The sequence below is a fragment of the Pan paniscus genome, chromosome 1, assembly GCF_029289425.2.
Source record: "Pan paniscus chromosome 1, NHGRI_mPanPan1-v2.0_pri, whole genome shotgun sequence".
NCBI classification, from domain to species: Eukaryota; Metazoa; Chordata; class Mammalia; order Primates; family Hominidae; genus Pan; species Pan paniscus.
The window spans coordinates 30,211,255-30,235,608 of NC_073249.2; the positions used below are offsets into that span (position 1 = coordinate 30,211,255).

General features: G+C 34.9%; 1 protein-coding gene and 1 long non-coding RNA gene across 13 annotated transcripts in view; one reads left to right on the forward strand and one right to left on the reverse strand.

Moving 5' to 3' along the window:
- The window catches only part of LYPLAL1 (lysophospholipase like 1), a 302,495-nt gene extending 282,482 nt beyond the window's left edge, over positions 1 to 20,013 (reverse strand). For 8 of the 12 annotated variants that reach the window (XR_008624371.2, XR_010110061.1, XR_008624365.2 and 5 more), the window contains exons 1-3: positions 19,858 to 20,013; positions 14,591 to 14,690; positions 590 to 759 (exon numbers count right to left, since the gene is read on the reverse strand). Coding sequence is in view for 5 of the 12 variants with exons in the window: in XM_003814130.5 (XP_003814178.3) it covers positions 590 to 759; positions 14,591 to 14,690; positions 19,858 to 19,948 (361 nt within the window). In the remaining 7 variants the exon portion in view is untranslated. Of the gene's footprint in view, positions 1 to 589; positions 760 to 14,410; positions 14,438 to 14,590; positions 14,691 to 18,818; positions 18,948 to 19,857 lie in introns of those variants that run through there. The other 4 variants (XM_063597124.1, XM_034947070.3, XM_034947085.3 and 1 more) reach the window with 4 other exon arrangements.
- LOC103785341 (uncharacterized) overlaps positions 20,014 to 24,354 on the forward strand; it is a 126,898-nt gene continuing 122,557 nt past the window's right edge. The window contains exon 1 of the long non-coding RNA XR_008624382.2: positions 20,014 to 20,373. This is a non-coding gene — a long non-coding RNA (uncharacterized LOC103785341). The remainder of the gene's footprint in view (positions 20,374 to 24,354) is intronic.

Consider the following 24,354-nt stretch of genomic DNA (forward strand, 5'->3'; position numbering starts at 1 on the left):
CCCATCTCACTTTTGCATGTATTAGAAAAAGATTTTAATAATTTATGTATGTGCTAAGTACAGAAACAGAAAAAGGTATTAAGCAGAATAAAGAGCTTATATAAAGCTACTTATATTCCCTTAGGAACAGGGCTTGCTAGAGACAGTCTAACAAAAATTTATAAATATTCTTGTGAGATTAACTCTGAAGATTATAATTTTCATAAATGTAGTGGTATATTTTGACTGTATATCTTAATGGCAATAGATGTTTAAACTTATATTCATAAGAGTTAAGGTAACTGAAGTAAAATGTTTTAAAAATTGAAATGAATAATCTCTTAACTGAAAATTAAACTAGAAGAAAAATTTTAACTGCCACAAGATTTTCAAAATCCGTTATTATTCAAAAAGAAAATCAATTAAAGCTTCATGCGCTGCTGTTTATAATTCTAATATCTTTGAAATCCTCAATATGTAAAGTTTATCTGAAACTATGAATGTATCGAATGATATACAAGTGCTTCTAAATAATGTTCCAAGTAAGATTTGATGTATAGAATTAGATAAAAGTGAACAGTGATAAATTACCAACATTTAAAGGTCTTACCTATTAATATCCTGTTCTTCTTGATGCCACTTTTTACTTCTTCATCAATCAAATCAGTAAGCACTTGACACATGACATCAATTGATTCAAGGTGTTCTGGGCAGTCATTGGTTATTTTAAATCTGTCAAACCATACATTGGAGATTCCTCCTTTCATAGGAGTATATGATCTGTTTAACAACCGCCCCCCCCAAATAAAAAGAAAAGAAAAGGGAATATGAAAATGGATGCTTTAATTACCAAAATAATAGTGTTTTGAATAAATGATTTCAATTTCTTCTAAGTTTTATAAGTTAAATGCATATTAAAACTACGCTCATGTATATTGTATTAACTATCCCATACTTGTATCTAATCCATTAAAATCTACTAATGCCAGTTCATATCCTCTTTACCTACTCCCTCCATCTTTTAAGAGGGAGAACAGTTACAGTACCAGTGAATCTTAATCCATTCATTGTATATTCATGCTCTGGGATACTATGTTCGTTAAAAAAAATATACACACATACGTGCACAGGCACACACACCATCAAGATATTCCAAACTGTAATGGAGTAAAGGGGGTCCTGTATTCCAAGTATTATGTTGGTAGATGTAAATGAAAGGGGAACAAAAAAAAACCTTAGAGATTTCTGTGGGCAAACACAGAGCGGGATGGGGGCTATTTTAGATAAACACAGAGAACAAATGTTTTCCAAATATGAAAAACGGAAGAGTTGCACAGAAGATAATCCTTATCCCTTGGCATGCCCTGCTTTCTCCTCACGTAATGATGAGAAACAGAGTGCCAAAGAAAACATAGCCAGTGACAAAAGTGCCTATAGTAATTTGAAAGAACTCTAAACCAATGACAAGTAATATTTCCCTTTGATGAACCCAGACACAGGATTCTTTCCACACCAATACCTCCTCTACTTTGCCATCTCAAATTTAGCTGTATACTGTCACCCACCAAAGTTAGTAAAGTAAAAGCATGAAATGTGCAGCTAAATTGAAAAACAAAAATAGACGGCTAAAAGACAACAGGTGAGACCTGAACATGCTTTTGTACTTCTTCTCTAGTGAAAAACCCAAGTAGAACCTCAGCATATTCAAGGAGCTAGAAATATTCAATTGTCATTGGCCTTGGGATGCATACAATCTTTAGGACCAGTGGGTGGTGCTGGAAGGGAAAAAATTACACCATTTTTCAATATTGACCATACCACCCCAAAATAAATGGACATCCACTTAAGGAGCTTGAACGTCAAGGTTATATTTGGAAAGTTTCTCAGAGAAACTAAAAAAAAAACCTGGAAACAAGAAAGTTGAACTGACTAAAATTTAACAAAAATTCATATACGGGGATCTTTTATTTACTCAAATAGAATCATATAAACATTACTTTGTAACACATTTTCTAAAATTTAAATGGATATGATGAATACCTCTGAAAGTCAGTACATAAAAACTTAAATGTTTTCCCTAAGTTTATGCAGATACATAAAATTTTTTAAATATGAGATTATATATATATACATTGTTTAGATATTTTTCATGTAAATCTTATTCATTTTTTACCCATCTCTACATTCCTCCTCTTCTCTCCAACTCCCTCACACATCTTGTCCTTTACATTCGGTAAACTGTGTAAATGATCTGAAATATATCCTTCAATGCTATTCTTATAAATTAAAATATGCATATTTACAGGCTATTTCTTGGCACACTATTTCTTTTCAAAAATAAAGTAGTCTATCTAATTCTATTATGTGCATCATGCTTTTTTCCTTCAACAATATCTCATGGAAATCCTTTCATCAGTTACAGTTCTAACTTACCCTTTTAATGGCTATATTATATCCTATGATAAGCATATTCTGCAATTTAATCAGCCATTCCCCTAATAATGGGAATTAATTTGGTACCCAGCTTTTAGCCACTAAGAACTATGCTTCATTAACATATGCATACATGTTTTTATCTACTGGAACTTTTATTCCTACGGAAAAGAGTCAAGAAACAGGTTGGATTAAAAGGTACAATTTTTGTCTTAATAGATGTCTCAAAGTCGCTTCCATAAAAGTTGTAAAAATTTACCTTTCTACAGGAAAGGTAGGAAAATATCCTTTTGCCCACAGCAGTAATAGCAGTAGGTGCTGACACACATTAAAATGTTACCATTTAAGAGTATCAATTGAAGTTTTAAAACCAACTTTATTGAGGTATAATTTACATATATAAACTACATTGAACTACACACATTTTAGGTGTATAGTTCAATTACTTTTTACAATGCAACCACCATCTCCACAATGATACAGAACATTCCTTTTCCTTGGAAAATTCCATCATGCCCCTTCACGAGCAACTCCCGTAACCTTCCCAAGTAACTACTGAGTGAGTCTATCAATACTGATTTCTTTTGCTTGTTCTAAAACTCCACATAAGTGGAATTGCTGACTGATGTCATTTGCTATTATTTTTTCCTATTGTCATTTCAATTTTTTTCTTGTTTAAAAGAGTACTTTGTCTATTATTGACAAATATTTGTTGCATTTATTTCAGGTATTTTCTTCCAAGTCTATTTTTAATATTGATATTACGTTATTATGTACTTAAGGGTTTTTTTTTTTTTTTTTTTTTTACTGGATAAAAGACTCTACATTTGATATAATGTCTTTTTAAAAAAATTTAAATTTCTGGGTCTCTAGATTTGCTTAAGAAGCTCCTGCCAATCCATACATTTTTTATATATAGTAGCCCAGATTTTCTTTTAAGACTTTTGTTTTCATTTTTACACCTAAGCCTTGAATTTTGGGGGAATTTCATACATGGAGTAACCTAAGGATTCAAATTCATTTTATCCCATATGATAGTCAATTGTGCTTGTGCTATTAAAAGAAGGAGAGAGAAAGGGAGGAAAGGAGGAAGACACCCTTCTCAGCAAACAGTGAAATTTTATCTTTGCCACATATTTTATAGTTCTGCATTATCTAGTCTCTCTAACCCTGATTTCTGTAAGACATATGCTATATATAATGAACTGACTTCCCTCTAATACATCTAGAATGGTGCTAGTTCTATATCATACATGCAGTGGGCGGGGGAACAGTCACTCAAATAATTTTCTATGTCTTGTGATTCAGCTGAAGAGCTTTAGTTGAGAAAGGCTCTATTTTGTTCCACTAATCTCTTTATCTATTAAGTTAGTTTCTATTTAGTATCTATTAAGTTAATTACTAAGTTAGTATATAACGTTAATCATATTATAGTGGTTTTAGAGCATATTTTGAAGTTGTGTAAGGTAAGTTCCCCTCTCCTATCATTACTCTAGTCTGTGTTTTCATACTTGTCCTAGCTATTCTCAGGCATCTATTGTTCTTGATTATCCAATAAATTTATCAAAAAATTTAGTAAACTTGAAACTATTTTCAAATAATTATCCTTAAAAAATCCTTTTGGAATTCTAATTAATATTGCATTATTGTCTGAGAATTACATTTTATGACATAAACCTATGAGGAGGGCAGATTTTTACAGACTGAGCTTTTCCTTCATTGCTATTTATCCAGGCTTTCAACTGCTGCAGAAAAGATAAAATCTTGCACCACCTCTATACTAGGACTCCAAGACAGCATAAATTATCTCACAACCCCATATGCCTTCTGACCCCAGAAGCTGTGTGGCTCTAGAAAGGTAGATAAATTGGAATCAGAAGGGGAGAGAAGGCAGAAAGCATTCAAACCTTCCTCCTCCCAGAATCCCTTCTCAAAACTAGCTTCTTAACTAGTTTTGAGTTACTCATTTTCATTACTCTGAAAATGAGAGTAGGTGCTTTCCAAATAGTCATTGTCAGACAAAATGAAACCTCAAATTGTAGTCAAACTGTCACTAAAATCACAGTGAAGTTCTAAATCAAAATATCAAAAATATAACACTCACTTTAAAATTCAAATGAGCCTATTACCCTTCTGAATTGTTCTACTTCCCTCTTCATTTTACTCTGCTATTTCTGTGTTTATTTGTCTGTCTAAATACTTAAATAAGGATGATATCATAGGCTAAAATGTGAATCATTCTGGGAACTCAGCCATTAATGGAAAAAAGTGGCATTCACTTAACTTTTTTCTTTGACAATGCCTTAATTAGAGATAGATGCTCAGTAGAAGTAGAATCCCAATGTAAGTATGTTACTAATGTGGTAGCTAAGAAAATTAAAATTCTGTTCAAACGGAGTAATTGAGAAAATTTAACGAGACAAAAATAATTTAGAACTTTCTTGCTAAGAAATCATAAACAAGAATGTATAAATCTCCTAAAATGTTAGAATAACATTTAAATAAAATATAAAAGTTTGTTTTTTAAACAGCTAAAAACTATCACATATGTTATACTCATTCACCTTCTTCCTCAAATAAATCACTTTATTAGCTGGTATAAAACTCCTCAGACATTACCACAATAAATAAATATGTTTGGCAAAGAACATCTGTGTGGTTCCTAAGTTAATCAATCAACCAACCCATTACACATTGGTAAAATATTAAGCTAGAATAAAATGTCCAAGGTTAAAAAAAAAAAAAAGTTGACATTCAGCTTGATACCAAGTTGTTTTTGATCTGTGTTGCCTTAAAGTCATAAAATCGAAAGTTCATTCATAACCTTTAACAAATTGGCACCAGTCTTCCTCTTTATCCTCATTTCATACCACTTCTCTCTCCCACCCTTCACTAGGTTCCAGTCACATTTGTCACTTCCTTTTCTTCAAATAGTACGAGCTTACTATTAGTTGAGTGGCTTTGCATCTGATATCCCCACTACTTAGAGGGCTCTTTGCAACATTTCTGCATGGTGGGCTCCGACTGTTCATTTAGGTCTCAGCTCAAGTGTCACCTTCTCAGGGGAGCTTCTTTGACTCTCCAACTGAAAGTATACCTCCCTTTTACCCTGCAACACACACATATACTCTCTATCCCCAGTCTTAATACCATTTATCACTATTTGAAATTACTACATTTAATTTTCCTCTTATTTTCTGTCTCTACATGAGCTCATTGAGAGCAGGGACTTCATTCTTTCCACAGATACATACCCAGTGCTAAGAACAAAGCCTGACATAGAATAGATGCTAAATATTTGCTGAATAAATTTCAGTAATCATTTGTGTCACTTGGGAATAATTTGTGCCAGCTAGAAATAACAATGTCTAAAATTATTTTATTTTTGCTCCAAATATATTTTGACTTTAACTCTTATAAAATCTACACTGTGATTTGTAGAAAAGTCCATTTTTGTTTCTTTTTTAAAAAATCATATCTAAGAAAACTTTTCCATACTAGTACCTATTTAAACATACCTAATACTTACCAAAGAAGTACATTATTTCTTCAAAATAGCTGTTTTTAGTAGGGTTCCTTACTAGCATACTTGTAGTACAGATCTACTGTTATCAGGAGAGGGCTCTCCTACTATCATGCTTCAGATAGGAATTCTAAGTGATGGAGTAAAGAGGAATTCATGGTTTACTATGCCTAAATAAAAAGTGCCTAGTTTATTTTAGAATACATATTTACTGAAAAATACAAACACGGACTTTGTGTGGAAAAACAGTGAATCTAAAAGTATAGGCACTACGCAAATCTTATTACTTTTAGAATTTTTTAAAACACCAAAAGAAACTATATTATCATATAAATCATAAATGGCTTCTTAAAAATTATTTTTAAATGGAAATTCTAATAATAAACACAAACTAAGAAAATCTCTAATTGTAAATATAGCTAAAGCATGTCATAGAAATAAAAATCTTTATTGGGTACTTCATTTAAAGAGTCCAAATTACCACAGTGAAAAAAAAAAAAGCAGTATTTTCCATCTAAATCAACACAGCAAACTAATTGCTGACTTTTACTGACTATGCCCCTACCTTAGCTGATTTAAAACATCTATTAAATATAGTTGAGGAAAAGGGATACCTTATAATCAAAATGGTAATTCACAATTTAATCAAAACACACTTATATGCTGTAATAGACCACAACTGAGTATATACAATAAACTATTGTTCTCCTCTTAAGCTGTTTAAAATATGGTTGACTGTTGAAAACAAAAATTATAACCTTGTTTGATACAGTTTTCAATGTATGCAGACGAAATACATATGAAAACTATAACATACACAAGATGGGGATAAAGGGACCTATATAGTTACAAGGAAAAAAAAAACAACAAAGAACTCTAAGTAGGTAAAAAAGCTTTGCTATGTATATCATAATCCCTATGGCAATCAGAAAAAAAATAAAGTAAAATGGTGTATTAAAAAACGAATAATTCAATAGAAAGTGTGAAAGGGAAACAGAGGAATGAAAAGCAGTAGACCTAAATTCAAGCATATTAATTGTTACATTAAATGTAAATTGCTTAAACAAATCACTTAGAAGACAAATTATCAGTTTGGTTAAAGATGAAAACAAAGCCCAACTACGTGTTGTCTATAAGAAATCCACTTTAAATACAATGATATAGGTAGGTTAAAAGCAAAAGAATGGAAAAAGACATACCATACAGCTCTAATCAAAAGAAAGTAAAAGGATGAAAAATGAAGTGCCATGTAAACAGTAAGCATAGGGAAGCTGAGGTATACTATATTTTTATTAAACACAGTACACTTCAGAGTATTACCACAAATTAAAAAGGAACATTTTATAGATAAAAGTAGCCATAAAAAAGACAATACTACTACATGAATATGCACCTAATAATATAGCCTAAAAATACATAAAGAGAAAACTGACAGAACTAAAGGGAGAAACAGACCAATCTACAATCATAGCTAGAGATTTTAATACCCATCCCTTGGTAACTAATAGAACAACTTAGAAAAATAATCACTAAGCATATACAGAATTTGTGTAATGCTTTCAAATACCTTGAACCATTAACATTTATAGAACGCGACACGCAGAAATGCACAGTAACAGTCACCAAGATAGACCATATGCAAAGCCATAAAAAGGTCCCAATGAATATCAAAAGAAGAAAATCATACAGGATATTTTCTCTAATAATAATGAAATGAAACTAGATATCAACAGTAATAAGAATATCTAGAATAGCTCCAAATATCTGGAAACAACATGTTTCTAAATAACTCATGGGTTATTTAGGACCCAGAACTTATGGGTTATTTAGGTCCCATGGGGTTATATAGGTCCCAGAACTAAATTTTCCATAAGTGGCCAGAAAAATACCTTCCATCCCACATGCCCTTCTTACAGTGTAACTCTGTCTGACACCTCATTAAGAAACAGAAGTCTATGTTTTCTCTGCTTGATTCTAAGCAGTCTTTTAACTAATGAGGGAAGAGTACTATGTTACTGTTAACACTAAGTCTTTAGGTCTGGTTCTCTTTAGACACTTGCTCTTGGAATCCAGCCTCCATGCTGCCAGGAAGCCCAAGATACTACATGGTGAGGTCTCACATAGGTGTTACGGTAATAAGACCAAAGGCAGGTCCCAGTTAATATGCAGCATTATGCCATATATGTGAGTGAGCCTTCAGATGATTCCAGTTCCTGGCAATCACACGACGAGTCATTACCAATCTTCAAGTTTTCCCATAGGAGAGGCCCCAGATCAAGTCATAACCACCATCCCCCTTCTGAATTCTTAGCCCATAAAATTTGTGAACATAACAAAACTATTATTATTTGGGGTGGTCTGTTATACAAGTACAGCAATGGGACCATTTAGATTTGAAAACATTTCAACATAAATAAAAAGAAAGAAAAAAATTAGTGGAACTTAGCTAAAGTAATGATTAGTGAGAAATGTATAGATTTAATGTAAATAGAAGAAAATAAGAAATATAAGAATAGATATAAATGAAATAGAAAGCAAATAAGAGAGAAAATAAGAAAGCCAAAGCTGGTTCTATAAAAGATTAATACAATTGGTAACTTCTTGGTAAGATGAACCACGAAAAAAAAGAGAAAATATACAAATTATTACCAGCAATGAAATAAAAGTTATCAACAACAAATCATAAAAGCATTAAAAGGAAATATCATGAACATCTTTTTGTCAATAAATTTGACAAATCAGAAAAAAGATACAAATTTCATGAGAAATACAAATTATCAAAACTGGCCTAAAAATAAATATAAAATCTGAATATCCTGGTTCTATGAAAGAAATTGAATTCATTATCAAAACCTTCATACAAGGAAATCTCAGGTCCAGGTAATTTCAATAGTGAATTTTATCAAATATTTAAGGAAGAAATAACGTAAACTCAGACACAGAGAAGGGAATCCTTCCCAATGCTTTTAAGTGACTAGCATAACCCCGATGATAACGTTTTTCAAAGGCATTAAAGAAAATCACAGAACAATATTCCTCATGACACAGACATAAAATTCTTTACCAAAGTATTAGCAAAACAAATTTAGATACATATAAAAAGGATAATACATTACAAAAGGGTTTATCCCAGGAATGTAAGGTTGGTTTAAGACTTGGAAATCCATTAATGTAATTCACTGTGTTAACAAAATGAAAGATAAAAACCATGACTGTTTCAAAGGACACAGAAAAGCATTTGATAAATTCACAAAGAAACCTCTCAGCTAATTAGGCAAAGAAATGTCCTCAATATAAAAAAAAGGCATATATACAAAAAACCCTAGAACTAACACCACACTTAACAGTGAAATACTGAACACTTCCCCTCTAAGATTACACAGGAAGGAAGTACTCACTTCTATTTAACATTGTACTGGAAGTTCAAACAAGTCCAAAAAAGCAAGACAATGAAATAAAATGCACACACGAAATTCATAAGGAATATACTAAGTACTAGAAATAAGTGAATTTAGAAAGATAGAAGGATACAAGGACAAAATAAAAAACTAAAATTTATTTCTCTGTACTAGCAACAATTTGAAAATTAAGTTTTTTAAAATTCCATTTACAATAACATGAAGAAACAGAATACTTGTAAATAAATTTAGCAAAAGACTTCTACACTAAAAACTCCGAATCACTTCTGAGAGAAATTAATAAAGACCTAAGTAAATGGTGAGACATACCATGTGTATGTATTAGAAGGCATCTATTTTCTCTAAATCAAACTAGATTCCATGCAATTTCAATCAAAATCCAAACAGGTGTTTTGTAAAATTGAAGAGCAGGTTCTAAAATTTACACGTAAATGCAAGTAACATAGAATGAGCAAAACTTACACCACTTGGTTTCAAAATTTTCTATACAGCTGTGATAATTACAACAATTTTGTACTACTATAAGATTAGACCAATGGAATAGAGTCTAGATAAGAATTCAAATTATGCTCACAAAAAGACATGTAACAAGAATATTTATGGTAGCATTATTCATTAGATCTCAAAACTGGAAATGATCCAAACGTGCAACAACAATAGATAAATAAACAAACTGTGTTGTATTTATATAATACCTACTTAGAATTTTAAAAATTGAACTATTGATACACACATATAGATGAATCCCAAAAATACCAATTTGAATAAAAGAAGCCAGACACAAGATTCCATTAAGTCACTCATTAAGTGACTCAATTTAACTGAAATTCAAGAACAAGCCAAACTATGCTACAGTAATAGATATGCAAACAATAATACATGAGATGGGAATTGACTTGAAAGAAGCACAAGGAAACTTTCTGGGGTGATGAGAATATTCTCCAACTTAATTGAGGTAAATAGGTGCATAATTTTACCAAAATTCTCTGTACTATAATTTATCAAAATTAACTATGCACATACAATTTTTGTATTTCACTGTAAATTTTAAAGAAACATGTTAGAACTTATGTCCACAAGATGTCATTAAGAATGTGAAAATGCAAACCACAAAGAGAAGGTATTTGTATTCATATATCCAACAACAATAATAAACTGTATCCAAAAAACTACAGAACTCCAACAAATCAATAGAAAAAGATGACCAAATAAAAGAATGGGCAAATAATCTGAGTGGGCATTTCTTTTGAGGATATTTAAATGCTCAATAAGCACATAAAACAGTGTGCAACATCATTAGTATTAAAGAAATATTAATAAAAATCACAATAGGATACCATTACACATCTACTGGTTTGGCTAAAATTAAAAAGACAATGGAAAGTGTTCAGGAGGATGTGAGACAAATGGGAATCTTGAATACTGCTGGTGAGGCTGTCAATTGTTACAGCCCCTCTGGAAATATGCTTGGCATTGTGTACCAAAGTTAATAAAGCTTAACCTGCTTTTATACATTTCATTTTCACTCATTTCTATAAATACTGGCTTGGGTAAAGCCACATAATAGTAAGCATCACTTCCATGTAACAAGAGATTAGATATATTCTAGGACAAAACTGGCCAACTAACAGGCAGGTAAACCCTGAATATCATTTACATGCCATCAATGGAATGATTTTACAAGCCAAGTGATATCTTCAATATACCTTATAGGAATAACATAGTCAATGAAATATCCATAGTACAGAAAAACTTATGGGTTTACAAGTGGTGAAAGAAAAAAATCAGGAGAGAGAATAAATACCAGAAATGTGGACAATATCGGAAAGTATGTAGCAACATGTTAAAGCATGAAACCTTGATAAATTTTTAAAAAGGTTATTAAAATTCATTTTTATCCTGTACCAATCACATTAAAAAGAGTGAGAGTTAAGGAAGGCACGTATCTATCACATGCCTCCTTTTGACGTCACCGGAAAGGTAACAAGCAAGGTAGATGACACCAGAATCTCTCTTATTAGCAGCACAAGAAACACTGCCATAATAGATGGAAGGTAGCAACTATCCTTAAAACCCCAAATGAAGCCATATTATGCTACAAAAGCAACGACAATAAATCTATGCCCAAACTGCTTGCCTAAACAGGGTAATGTGTTAGGAACACCAGTCAGAAGTCTTAAAACAGCAAAGTACACCATGAATGCCAGAGCATTCTAATAAAATACTATCAAACAGCATTCTGAAGTCTGGAAACCAGTTAAAAGCTACAGGCTTAACGATACCGCAGTGCTCCTCAATTTGAGACTCATTAGTTAAAACTGGCCCATAATCTGGTGCTCACTCAATTAATCTATTGCAGGGTCAAGTCTTAGGACAAGTAATTGCAACCCCTTATGAACAACAATTCTTAGGTTATTTACCACAACAAAATACACTTTTTAAAACCTCACATAGGCATAAACTATTACACAATTAAAATATTAGTATTATATATAAATACCCACAATTACTCATTCCTATTACACTATTTTAAATTATAACAACAAGCAAATACTGCAAGATATTTATTCAATATTCACTAAACATCTATTTGGCAGGTTCTGTGCTAAGTGCTTAGAGATACAGTATCCCTCAGTGTCTGTAGGGATACAGACGTAAGTATCATATAAACTGCTCTAGAAAATTAGTCCAGCATAAGGTAGGAAAAAAATCAGCTAATTATAATATACTAAGTATGATATTATCTCTCTTAACTGACCTCCACTGAACTGCCTCATAGTATTAACCAAAGCCATGTATTCCTATATCTAATGCCCATGGAAGACCAAATGGTCCAGATCAAGAGGCTTCATTCTTGCACACCCTCACACTTTTGCTCCCACAAACTGAGCCTTATGCTTTTTATGCTTATTAAGAGTCAACTATGTTTGTTCTCAAATTTGTTTATGCCAGTTTCATTTTCTATTGCAATTAAATAATTTAATATTTAAAGTAATGTGTTGGAAATCTTCTATGTTTTGCTACTAATAAGTGAAAACCCGAGCAAACCAATAAGTAAAAATGATGACTTGATCTAGAACAGTGGCTCCCAATCTACTGTATATGGGAACTCCTCTTTAAGTTCTAAAACTAAGCTGTAGAAAATGGCAGCCCCTAACCACATAAGGTTATGAAGCACGTAAATGTAGCCAGGGCAACTTGAGGAACCTAATTTTTACTACTATTTAATTTCAGTGTAATTAGCATCAGAAGTAAGATGTGTCGTACATGTAAAACATGCCAATTTTCAAAAATTTAGTGTAAAAAATATAAAATATCACTTTAATAATTTTATACCGATTACATGTTGAATATTTTGAATATACTGGGTTAAATAAAATATATTATTAAAATCAATTTTACGTATTTCTTCCTTTTTATAATGTGGTATCAAGAAAATTTAAATTTATATGTAGCTCATATTACATTTCTATTGGTGAGTATGGTCTAAAACGTTTGATGATCTGTTCAAATAGCTATTGGTTATAAAACTGTGTAACAAAAAGTTACCATGAAGCTGGTCCAATGATTTCATACTTTACTAAATCACAACAGCACCCACAAATAATGCTTAGTGCACATGGAGATTTTTGGATTTTCTGAAATAACTCTGGCCTAAAGTTTGAGAAATACTGCCTAGAATTCCTATCACAATTGGTAATGACATGAAATTCTTAAGATAAAAAATATTAATTCCTAGAATAAGGTTTTCAGTGGTCTTATGATTAATCAGACAATTGTATTTATATTTAGGTAGAAATGAACTTATCTTTCATCCCAGCAGAAATACCACTACGTTTCTTCCTTCCAACTTCAACTATCCTAAAAATCAGTAACAAGAAGCTTTTTTGACATTTTCAAAGACATGCAATTTATAGCACAAAAATAACCACTGGTGATTGGGTCTTTTAACTAGATTACCAAACTTTTAAACTCTACTAAAATTACATTTAAATAATAACTCCTTTGAGTCTTCAGTCTTACATTATCATTTTGTTCTCCCTTTTTCAATTCTATCAATTAAAGTAAGTAAATTCTTATTAGTACATATAAAAGCGTCCTTGAAGTTCTGGTTTTATTTCTCCTTAATACTAAGTTAATGGAAATATAAAGCAAGGCATTTGCATAGTATGCCTGATAAGAAAAAAATCAAGAACAGGCCAGGCGCAGTGCCTCATGCCTGTAATTCCAGCACTTTTGGGAGGCCGCGGTGAGTGGATCACCTCAGGTCAACAGTTCCAGACCAGCCTAGCCAACATGGCAAAACCTTGTCTTTAAAATTAGCTGGGTGTGGTGTCACATGCCTGTATTCTCAGCTAGGCAGGAGGCTGAGGCAGGAGAATCCTTTGAACTTGGGAGGCAAAGGCTGCTGTGGGCCAAGACTGCACCACTGCACTCCAGCCTAGGCAACAGAGTGAGACTCTGTCTGGAAAAAAAAAAAAAAAGAAGAAGAAAAAGAAACAAAAAAAATCAAGAACAGATTATGAGAAAAATCAGATTGGGGCGTAGCTCCACACATCATTTCACTTTACCAAAAAAAAATCCCAATCCCTGATTTACGGCATGTGTTCCGAATAAAAGACTATGCAGATGTTAATTTAATATTTACAAAGAGCAGTTTGACCTCAAAACTATAGCAGTTTTAGTACTGTGAATTTTTTGCACACACCTACAGGTTATATAACCTAAATATTTATTAAGTAGTCAATTCTATCTTCCTATTCTGGTTTACTGATTAAAAAAGCATAACATTGTTTCTTAATAATCCTTTTAAATGTGGAAAGAATGCCATAAAACCCTTTCCCAGAGATTATGAACTCTGGCTTAACTAAATTATTAGAAAGATTATACTTGTTGGAGTTATTAAGTTTCCTTTTGGGGTGAATGTAGGGAAGAAGTATGAAAGTTGAGCAATCTGCAGGGCAAGAGGAAGCAGAGTTACATAAGCCATGCTTGGGACACAGTTTAAATTCAGAGCTTTAGGGAATGCTTTACAGAAAGGGAATAAATTACTCACCTGGCAAAACTTGGTCCAACAGTGTAACTGCAATAAAGAATACATTCTGGGGACAAAGTACTCTAATTTAAAGTATCTTAAATACAAAATGAAGCTTAAAGAACACCTAGCTGGCACATCTCTTTATATATATTTTATGCCACAGAGTTATGTTGACAAGTGAGATAAATTACTGCATACCTGGGAGGAGCTGTTGGATAAATAATTTTTATGTGTTGGAATGTTAAATCTTGATTTAAAACCTGCTTGATCCACATTCTTAATCCTTGTCCAGAATCACCTGAGGAATCACAAAATCTAGATTAAAATAAATATTTTAGTCATACAATGCATTTCAAAGCAGTCTAAAACTTCTATGTCACACAGAGGATGGAATAAAGGATTTAAAAAACCTCCATACACCATAATAACCATATAGAAACTGACTTACTAATATGAATTAACTAACTAGGTCTCAATAACTAGCAATAATTTTGATTATTTTACTCCTGGCTTCACCATTGATTACTCTGAAGATCTTGTTTAAGCTTAAGTTTTAAGTTACCTAATTTGTTTAGTGGGTAGTACAGGAATAAATAAATAAATTGATTTTTCTAAAAAAAATTTTATTTCTGTATTTATATGTGACTTTTAATAGTCATTTCTTATCCTATTCTTAATAGTAATAAATTCCTAAAGTGACTGTTAAACTTCTGTAGTTAGAAGAACCTAATTTTCTTGGTTAAAAAAAGTCCAAAATGTGTGTTCAGTGTAATTTTATTTTTAACTTGAAAAAATCATAATTTAATTTTGACAACATGTTTACATGACCTAAAAGAAGAATTATCTACTCCAAAGCTGGTAAGTAATAAAAAGCCATATAAATATTAATGTATATGTATTTACAGAAAAAAATGGAAGGAAATATAAGTCCATCTTATGGAGTCCTGAGGAGGAAATGAAGGTCACAACTTTAATTTTTTAATCAATTAACTCATTAAGGTATCAGTTCAAAAACTGCCTATTGAATCCCTGTTAATGTGTCAAGCACTGTGTTCACTGCTAGAGAGGCAATGATGGCGGGGTAAGGGAGGAATAGAGTCCCTATTCTCATGGAGTGTGTAGCATATTGTGAAAAACAGAAATTAGTCAAAAAATCACGCAAATAAATGTGAAAGGCAAATGTACCTGCTTCAAAAATGAGACACTTGGTGTTGCAAATATTTATTTTATTCACAACTGACTGGGTTTATGGAGTTCAACAATAAATGCACTAGCCTATAAACTCTGCAAGAGGAAGTTTATTACGTATTTTATCTGAGTTATTTGTTCACATAGTGCCTAGAACAGGACTGACAAAAACTGGGTATCCAAATATAGTTGCTGAATGGTTTGAACTGAAGTCTACAGGATGGTGAGAAGTGCAGGGCAGAAGAAAAAAGTATCCCAGGCCGAGGAAAGGGCAGGTGCCAGGATTCTGGATAAGAGGGAGCAGTATGACATGTAAGAACTGACAAGCAGAGAATGAAAAGAGCAGTGTCTATAAAATGAGACCAGAGAAACTGTAGGAACGTGACAAATCTGTTCATGAAGAAGTCATGAATATTTCTGACAGAAAGGTTGGCATGATTCTAAAGGATCAATCTGGAAGCTGTGTCAAGACAGAATTGAAAGAGAGCAAAAGTAGATGTACAGAGATCAGTTAGGAAACTACCGTTCATGCTTAGACTACGCGATGATGTAGATAGAAACAGATACTAGAGAAATTTAGGTGGTAAAATTAATAGAGATTGGCAACGGATTTGTTATAAAGGGTCAACAGTAAAAGGTTTCATGGATGACTAACAGGCTTCTGGCCGGAGTAACTGGGTGAACAATACTAGACACCTGCCTAGACAGGAAACATAAGCAACAGGCATACACAGGTTGAGTGTGAGGTGCCTCTTTGTAATGCATACAAGGTCTTATACCATGGGTTGATTGAGCAACTATGGACAGCTAGAGGGGAGGACAAAATCCAGCCTAGGGTCCTTAAGGAGGATAAGCTAAGAATGAGTTTTACATTATTAAAGACTCCTTTCTCAAAAAGAGAGAGAAGGGAAAACTATGGGGAAGAGACCTTACATGGCCCACAAAAGCTAAAATGCTTACCTGACTTTTTGCAGAAAGTTTGCCAACCCCTGCCCTACACTACCTGGATGCCAGTACCCTCTTGGATATCCCTTCCTGTTCTTCTCACTCCAGACACACTAGCCTTACTGCTGTTCCTTGAACATGTCAAGGACCCTACCCTGGAGCCTCCGACTTGGCTTTAAAGCCAAGTCTAAGTCTAGCTGTGAAGTTTCATCTTCTGTCATCTTTGCAGTGAGGCATAACCTGACTACTTTATTTAAAATTGTAACACTGTTCCAACTTCTCATCCATGGAAGAATCCCCTTATCCTGCTTTCCTTGTTTCCATAAAACTTACTACCTTCTACTGTAGTATTTATTTACTTCATTAGAACATAAGCTCCATGAGAGCAGTGATTTGTTTTTTTCATTGCTGCATGATCAGAGCACAGAACAGTGCCTTACACATGGAGGCTGTGATATATTTCTTGAATGAATGGATTCATGAATGAATGTCTATCAGGCAGTTAGATGAACTTGTCTAGAGCTCAAAAATAGAATCTATGAATCCCCACAGAAATTCAAAGGTTCTATTTTTACCTATACACCAGTGACACAAATGGGTATCTCTAGGAGACTTCTGTGATTAGCCTAGGGAGAAAAATGTAGAGTGAAAAGACCTTGGACCAAATTTAGAGAAACCCCATCATTAATGGCCAGGTAGAGGAGGATGAGTCTGCAAAAGAAACCAGAAGGAGCAAATCAAGACAGAAAAAGAACCAGGAGAGTTTTTTGAGAAGAAAGCTGAATGCAGATGACAGTTCACGTAAGAGGACGACTGAAAATGTCCATTACATTGAGCGACATAGAGCCTGAGCTTACTGGTGACTTTACCAAGAAGCTACTCAGTCAACTTGCTGAGCCTTACTACACAAGAAGAAAGCCATAAACAAGACACATGGTTTGGGCTTTGTGGACCTACTAGCTTAGTGTGGAATACAGACATTACATTACATAATTACAAGTATGATGACTACCACTGAAAGAAGAACCAGTGTCCTATGGGAGCAAATAGGAGTGAATTAATCTGATCTGAGAGACTGAACAAAACTCATTAACCTATCATTTATTTTTATCATCTTAAAAGAAGGTCCGCCTTTAGTACTTTATTAATAGAAAAGGCTCAAATTAAGTTGGCTACATATAATTTACACTCCCATATGTTCTTCTATGGCTGCTATCTCCTAGAAGAAAATCTCAAGCTTTTAAGGTTTTTTATTTGAAAACACAAAATCTGTCTTTAATAACATTTTTTCAGCCTCGAAGAGTAAGAATGCAGCTGCAAAACAACATCTATCCATTCACAATGTCCACTTTTTAAAAAGCTAGTACCTTATTCCATAGTAAAACTGTTAAAACTGGTTAACAGTATGGCAAAACTGAGTGTGATAAAACAGAATTGGTTTGCCCATATTCTAGTTAAGCAGAAACCAAACATCTCCTATAACATAACCACATACATTAAAGTTGAATGTAAAATCACTAGCTGCTAAAGACCTACTGGATGATAAAGACCTACTCCCAATGATAAAGATGATAAAGACCTACTCCCAATAAGGTTTTATTTACTTCAGTGGAGATTTAAATATATAGGAATCACATTATACTCGCATACTTGGCAGAATTCTTTGAATAAATTCTTGGTTCAAAGTACAAAGGAAAAAATACATACATACATGACTCTGAATTTTAGAGACATACCCTTACAGGTTATAAAAATGTAATCTGAAATTCAAAAAAAGGATAGTTATTTTAAGCAAAGAGGTCCAGGGGAAAAAAGAACATAGTCTAGGAGTTCTTCCTAAAGATAATGAGAATTGATTATGAGAAAGGGTACAGTGTTGGGGAATTTCTGGGTACTTATAAATGAACACTCTTGGAGCCCTAAATAGTACTACCAGTCTCCTAGTTATTAAGTACCGCTGTCATCTTACACACGTCACCTTCTAAATATATGCCAAGTCTTTCCCTTTAAACACTATTGGACCTCTTCTTCCCTATCTCCAAAACAATATATCCTAGTTCAAACTTTTTCACCTTACCCCACCAAAGCCCTGAGTTTGAGGTCGAAGAGCTTTGGGTTCTAATCCCAAATCCGCCACTACTCACAGTAACAGCTAAGAGACCTTGGCCAAGCTGCTGAACCTGTCTGGCCTCATTTTCAAAATAAAGAGAATACCTCCCACAATTGCCCTTTTCCAGGTCTCTGCCCAGTACCTTTCCAATTCCCTTCCAATCACCGTCCCATTTAAGCCTACCCGTCTCGGCTCAAAGACCACTTTCTTCGAAAAGTCTGACAAGCTTTTCATCTTCCAAATGCCTTAATAATGCCTAACCACATTTTTTTCTCTTACAATTCACTTGGCAGGAAACCATGCACTGTCTTGTGATCTTCCATGCACTGCTGACTCAAACTAATTGGATTGTTTTTGTTTTTAACTTTAGGTAGGCCCCCTGAGGACACCGGCTGCATCTCATTTCTTTAAAAAACATTTCCTGAGAGCTTACCCTGGGCCAAGCACTGGGGGTGCAAAGGTTGACACAAGGGCCCTTACTCTCATAATCCAGTGGGAAGCTCACAATCCAGTGGGGAAGACAGACAAAAGTGATTACAGATGAGTGTTAAGTAACGATACAGCATTAAGCACACGTCACTAAGGGCAGGCAGTGGAAGATGCCTGTCCCTGGGGGTCCTGCCCCTGTAGTCTATCTTGGAAGTTTAATGACACAGGCGGGAAAGGGAAAGGAAGGAAAGAGAAGCAGCAAAAAGGAAAGTGAGAGAAAGCACTCCAGCCATGGCACAGTGGCTTACAGAAAAGAGATAATCTGTAAACAGTATCTAAGTTAACTGTGAATCTCAATTGTCTACATTAGTATGGGAGCCTGGAAAAAGCAATGGGCAATTACGACTGAAAAATCACTAGTAGCTGATAATGAAAAACACTAAACAATTTCCCCCTAGCAGAAGACTTACCTTACTAACTTGCTCTGTTTAAACTTGGGGCGAGGAATGGGGAGGTGTGTTGTGGGGATGGAGGGCTGGCTGAGCGGCGGGACACAAGGCCCCAAAGCGAGGGTGGTGGACCAGTGACCGCCCGATAGAAAGAGGAAGACTAACTGGGGAGGCTGGGGGCAGGTGGCGCTGCCCGTGCATCTACAGCCGGGGCTGGCGACGGGAGAGCCACCCACTGGGCCCTATTTGGGCCCGGCGACACCTCCACTTGGGCAATACTGGGGTAACCGAGGGGAGGATGTTTCCCGAGCTGTAGAAAACCAGGACGTAAAATTGAAATCCACCTGAGCCATGCAGGAAGATCAGAGAGGCGCTATGCCTCCCTGCCGGCGACACGGTACAGCGCTGCAGAACCGACCCCGACGCAGCCGCCATCGCTGATACCACTGCCAGTCATGCGGTTCCGCCCCTGCGTTGCCGCGCGGGGCCGCGCACGCAAATACGCAGGCACGCGCGGGAGCGCGCCTGGGAGCGCGCATGCGCAGCGCTGCTGGCCCGCTCTCTGAGGAGCTTTCAATACTTTGGGGTCAAGTTTGAGGCAGTTGTAACTGTACTGAGTTTAGTTTTGCTAATAATGGTATTCTACGTGTGTCAGCCTCGTGTGGACTTCTGTAATGACTAATGGATATGTTTATATCCTGAGCATTTGCTGTAGGAATTTTAAATGCAATCCCAAAACTCAAGATTACCTTATTTGGAGAAATATTAGTGTTACTATGTTTAAAATTTAATAGATAGAACCATATTTTACCTTTCACTTTGGGACTCGCACAGGATGTTTGCAGCTCTTGATATACAGGGTAAGCAAAGCATATAATAATAAGTTCTCTTCGTGTCTCTTATTTTTAATAAATAGTTTACAAAGCAAATCTAATTTAATGAGATTCTGCTTTATATAACCATTAGAATGGCTCTTATCAAAAAAACAGAAAATAAGTATTGGTGAAGATGTGTAGAAATTAGAAACCTTGTGCATAGCTGATGGGAATGTAAAATGATGTTGCGGCAATAGAAATAATTTGGTGGCTCCTCAACAAGTTAAACATTGAGTTAGCATAGGATCTAGCAGTTCCACTCCTAGGTATATACCCAAAAGAGATGAAAGCAGGGACTCAAACAAATACTTGTACTTCAGTGTTCTATAGCAGCATTATTCACAAGTACCAAAAGGTGGAAACAACTCAAATGTTCACCTACAGATGGAGAGATGAACAAAATGTGCTATGTACATATTGGAATGGAATATTATTCAGCCTGTAAAAAGAATGTGATTCGGATACATGCTACAACATGGATGAACCTTGAAAACATTATGCCGAGTGAAGTTAGCCAGACACAAAAGGACAAATAATTGTATGATTCCACTTACATGAGATATCTAGAATTGGCAAATGCATAGGGACAGAAAGTGAAATTAGAGGTTACCAGGGCCTAAGGGAAGAGGGAGTTGGGAGGTTGTTGTTTAATGAGTACAAGAGTTTCTGCTTAGATAGTGAAACATTTTTAAAAATGGACAGTGATGATGGTTGTACAACAGTGTTAATAACTGCCAGTGAACTGTACACTTAGTAAATTTTATGTGTATTTTACCATAATTTTAAAAATACTAAGAAATGGAATTATTTCCTCTATAAAGGCCAAAACATAGGTATCTTTTAATACTGAAGGCAGTGGCCCCAGCAGGTTGCTCTTGCCTCATGTAAAATTCAACAAAATAACCCAGTAAAAGCTTAAGTACCATTAAACACTGGCCTTCCATTCATTGTAGTCTGCATTACATTTTAGCAATTACAACTTACCTTTTATTTGTTCCAGGTAATCACCCTACTTCCAGGTAAGTAAACTGTTTACTATCAACATTAGTTGCTAAAATCAGCTCTAAGCTATCATGGTGTTATATTAATAACAATACCATCAACCAGAATGGTCCTACATGCCATTAGTTAACCAAATCAAAAAGAAATTCTGAGTCATTTCTCCAAAGCCCATAGATCTGCAGCAGAGAGTTGTATAAGTGAAGTCCCTGAGGAGGACAAACTAGGGTAGGCTGAGCTCTGATAGCCAATTCTTAAAAGAAAAACCTCTGTCTTTTGACCTGCCTTCCCCATATGAGTTCTAGATAACCTTCCCTAGCCAGGTGAGAAGAGGGCAGTGCTACTAGGAAAGACCACTTGGAGATATACAGGGAAGGCTTTAAGTTCTACTCTTAGAACTCCATTTACTACCTGAAAATCTTACTGTACACCACCCCACGCTTTTGAGACAGCAAAAAATCAGAATATAATTATTTAAGAGTAATGATTATTAATAATAATAAGCAACTAATATTCATGGGATTCAGTAGGTGCCAAAAACTGTCATAAATTAATTCCAATAAAACTCAGTACTATTACTATCTGCTTTTGTCAATGAGGCTCAAAGAGGTAAGGAGCCTGGCTCAAAGTCATAGTGCCAGTCAGTTGTAGAACCTGGATTCACATGCTGGGCTTGACTCCAGAGCATAGGTTCTTAACTATTACCCACATTTACACATGAGTGCACAGAAGTAAAGCAAGGGCATGTCCCAACTCTTATTTCAAAAACAAAAGTCTGGAATTTGTATTGTGGCCCTTTAGAGTCTCTATTTATTAGGTGTTCCTGTGCTTCTTTAGTTTTTCCCAAGTCTACTGCTATTAGTTCCTGATTCGTTCTTCCGACTATTCTACCAGTTTAAACAGGTAGATAAGCAGGTGGTAAATACCAGAAGCAACCTTCTGTATTCTGAATTTCACTGAGAACTCCAGCCTTCCCAGATTCATTATTAGAATGAGCCAGATTCTTCCACACTTAACCAAAGTGCTATTTTATTTCCAGTGATTTAAATGCTTAGCTATTGTTGCTATTCCTTTCATCTTTATTTGTTTATAGGACAAGCAAAGGTTTTAGATTACCTATATTTAGAGATCCCATCTGGTAGGCAAACTGTTGAACAAAAATGTTTTGTTCCTTTCATGTTACTGTACTACTTTGAAATGTAATTAAGTTTCAAGATGACTATTTGCTTTTGTGGTGGATCTTTTGCCCTATTGAAGGTGGGGGAATATTATCACTGGAAGATTCCTATTCATACATTCTTTTACTCTTTATATAGCTCCTAATTATTTTTTGTTGCTACTCATTTGCTTTCTGCCAATCTATATGCACCTCCTTTTGGTAACTTCAGTTCTAAACTTAAAAAAGCAAGTAAACAAAATAAAAGAAAAAGAAAAAGTTCTCCTGTTTTGCAGGGTTTCAATATCAATTAGGATCTAACGATATAAATGGCAAAGTCGGAGTTTAGTTTACTGTTCTTCAGTGTGTTGAGAAATGCTTTAGGCCACACTTAGTTTTCAAAACAGAAAAGCAATTGAAAGTTCAGCCATTAAGATTGGTATATTTTGCCTGGGTGCAGTGGCTTACTGTAATCCCAGCACTTTGGGAGGCCAAGGCAGGCGGTTCACTTCAGGCCAGGAGTTTAAGACCAGCCTGGCCAACATGGCGAAACCCCATCTGTACTAAAAATACAAAAAAACTTAGCCGAGCATCGTGGCGCATGCCTGTAATCCCAGCTACTCCGGTGGCTGAGACACAATAATTGATTGAACCCCGAGGCAGAGGTTGCAGTGAGCCAAGATCTCACCACTGAACTCCAGCCTGGGTGACAGAGCAAGACTCTGTCTCAAAAAAGAAACAAAAACAATGAACAAGATTAGTATATTTGGTATTTTCAAATGATAACAGTTAAATGAAGTTGCATTTGTCACGCAGACAGTACACAGTTTCCCGTTTGTTGTTTGGCTCATTCTTAAGCATCAAACCATATCCTCTCTATTGGTTAGTTTTCACCTGTTGCATCATTCAGAGAGAGAGAAACACATACACACACACACACACACATATATATATAAACAATATACACACATTGCACAAAATGCTTCAGCTTCAGCTTTAGGTAATTTAACATTTTGTCATAGATAAACAAAATGATTTCTTTTATGCATTCCCCCTGTCCATTCATGAAAGAAAAACTAGAAACAAACTTAAAGGTCCTGAATTCTTACAAAACAGCAAAACTATACTTTTTATAAATGAGATTATAAACTTTAACATAATCATTGCCTCAGTTCTGGGGACCTTAATCTTTTTCAGTCCAGTCTTTCCAGATACAGATATGGGTCATTCCTCTACTTTACCTTACTACTAGATGTGCATGGTCTCATTCTCTTTTTAGAGCAGATGGGTCACCTGGGGCATTGTGAGATGGACTGAGATGGCATTGGCAGTAGGGGTAGGGGAATACATGAGCTCCTCAAACACAGACCAAACGCAGCCTTGGAGAATGGATAGTGATTACTCTGCTGGATTATTAACAGTCAACATGATACACACCAAAGCAGTGTGTAGGCCCTAGAGGAGGACAGTGAACTTTCCTCCCTTGGGTGCAGGCTACAGGGTCAGTGTTTATGCTTGGACACCAGAACAATGTTCTTTGCATTGCCATTTGTCTCCTCTTATCTGGGAAATGGGTCTTCTTCCATTTGGACACCTCTCATGGCCAGTTCTCAAATTCCTAAGTTACCCTCTGGAAACACTTCTTATTCAACTTCCACTCAGTGCTTATATGAGTCTGAGGAATCCCTCCTGCAATCTTCATATTTGTCTCTGTACTCTAGAACCTATTACTTTTTTCTTCTATAACAAATTTTGAGGCTTTTGAAATCCAGGGCAAGAATCAACAGCAACCCCTAATCAGGTTTTGGGCC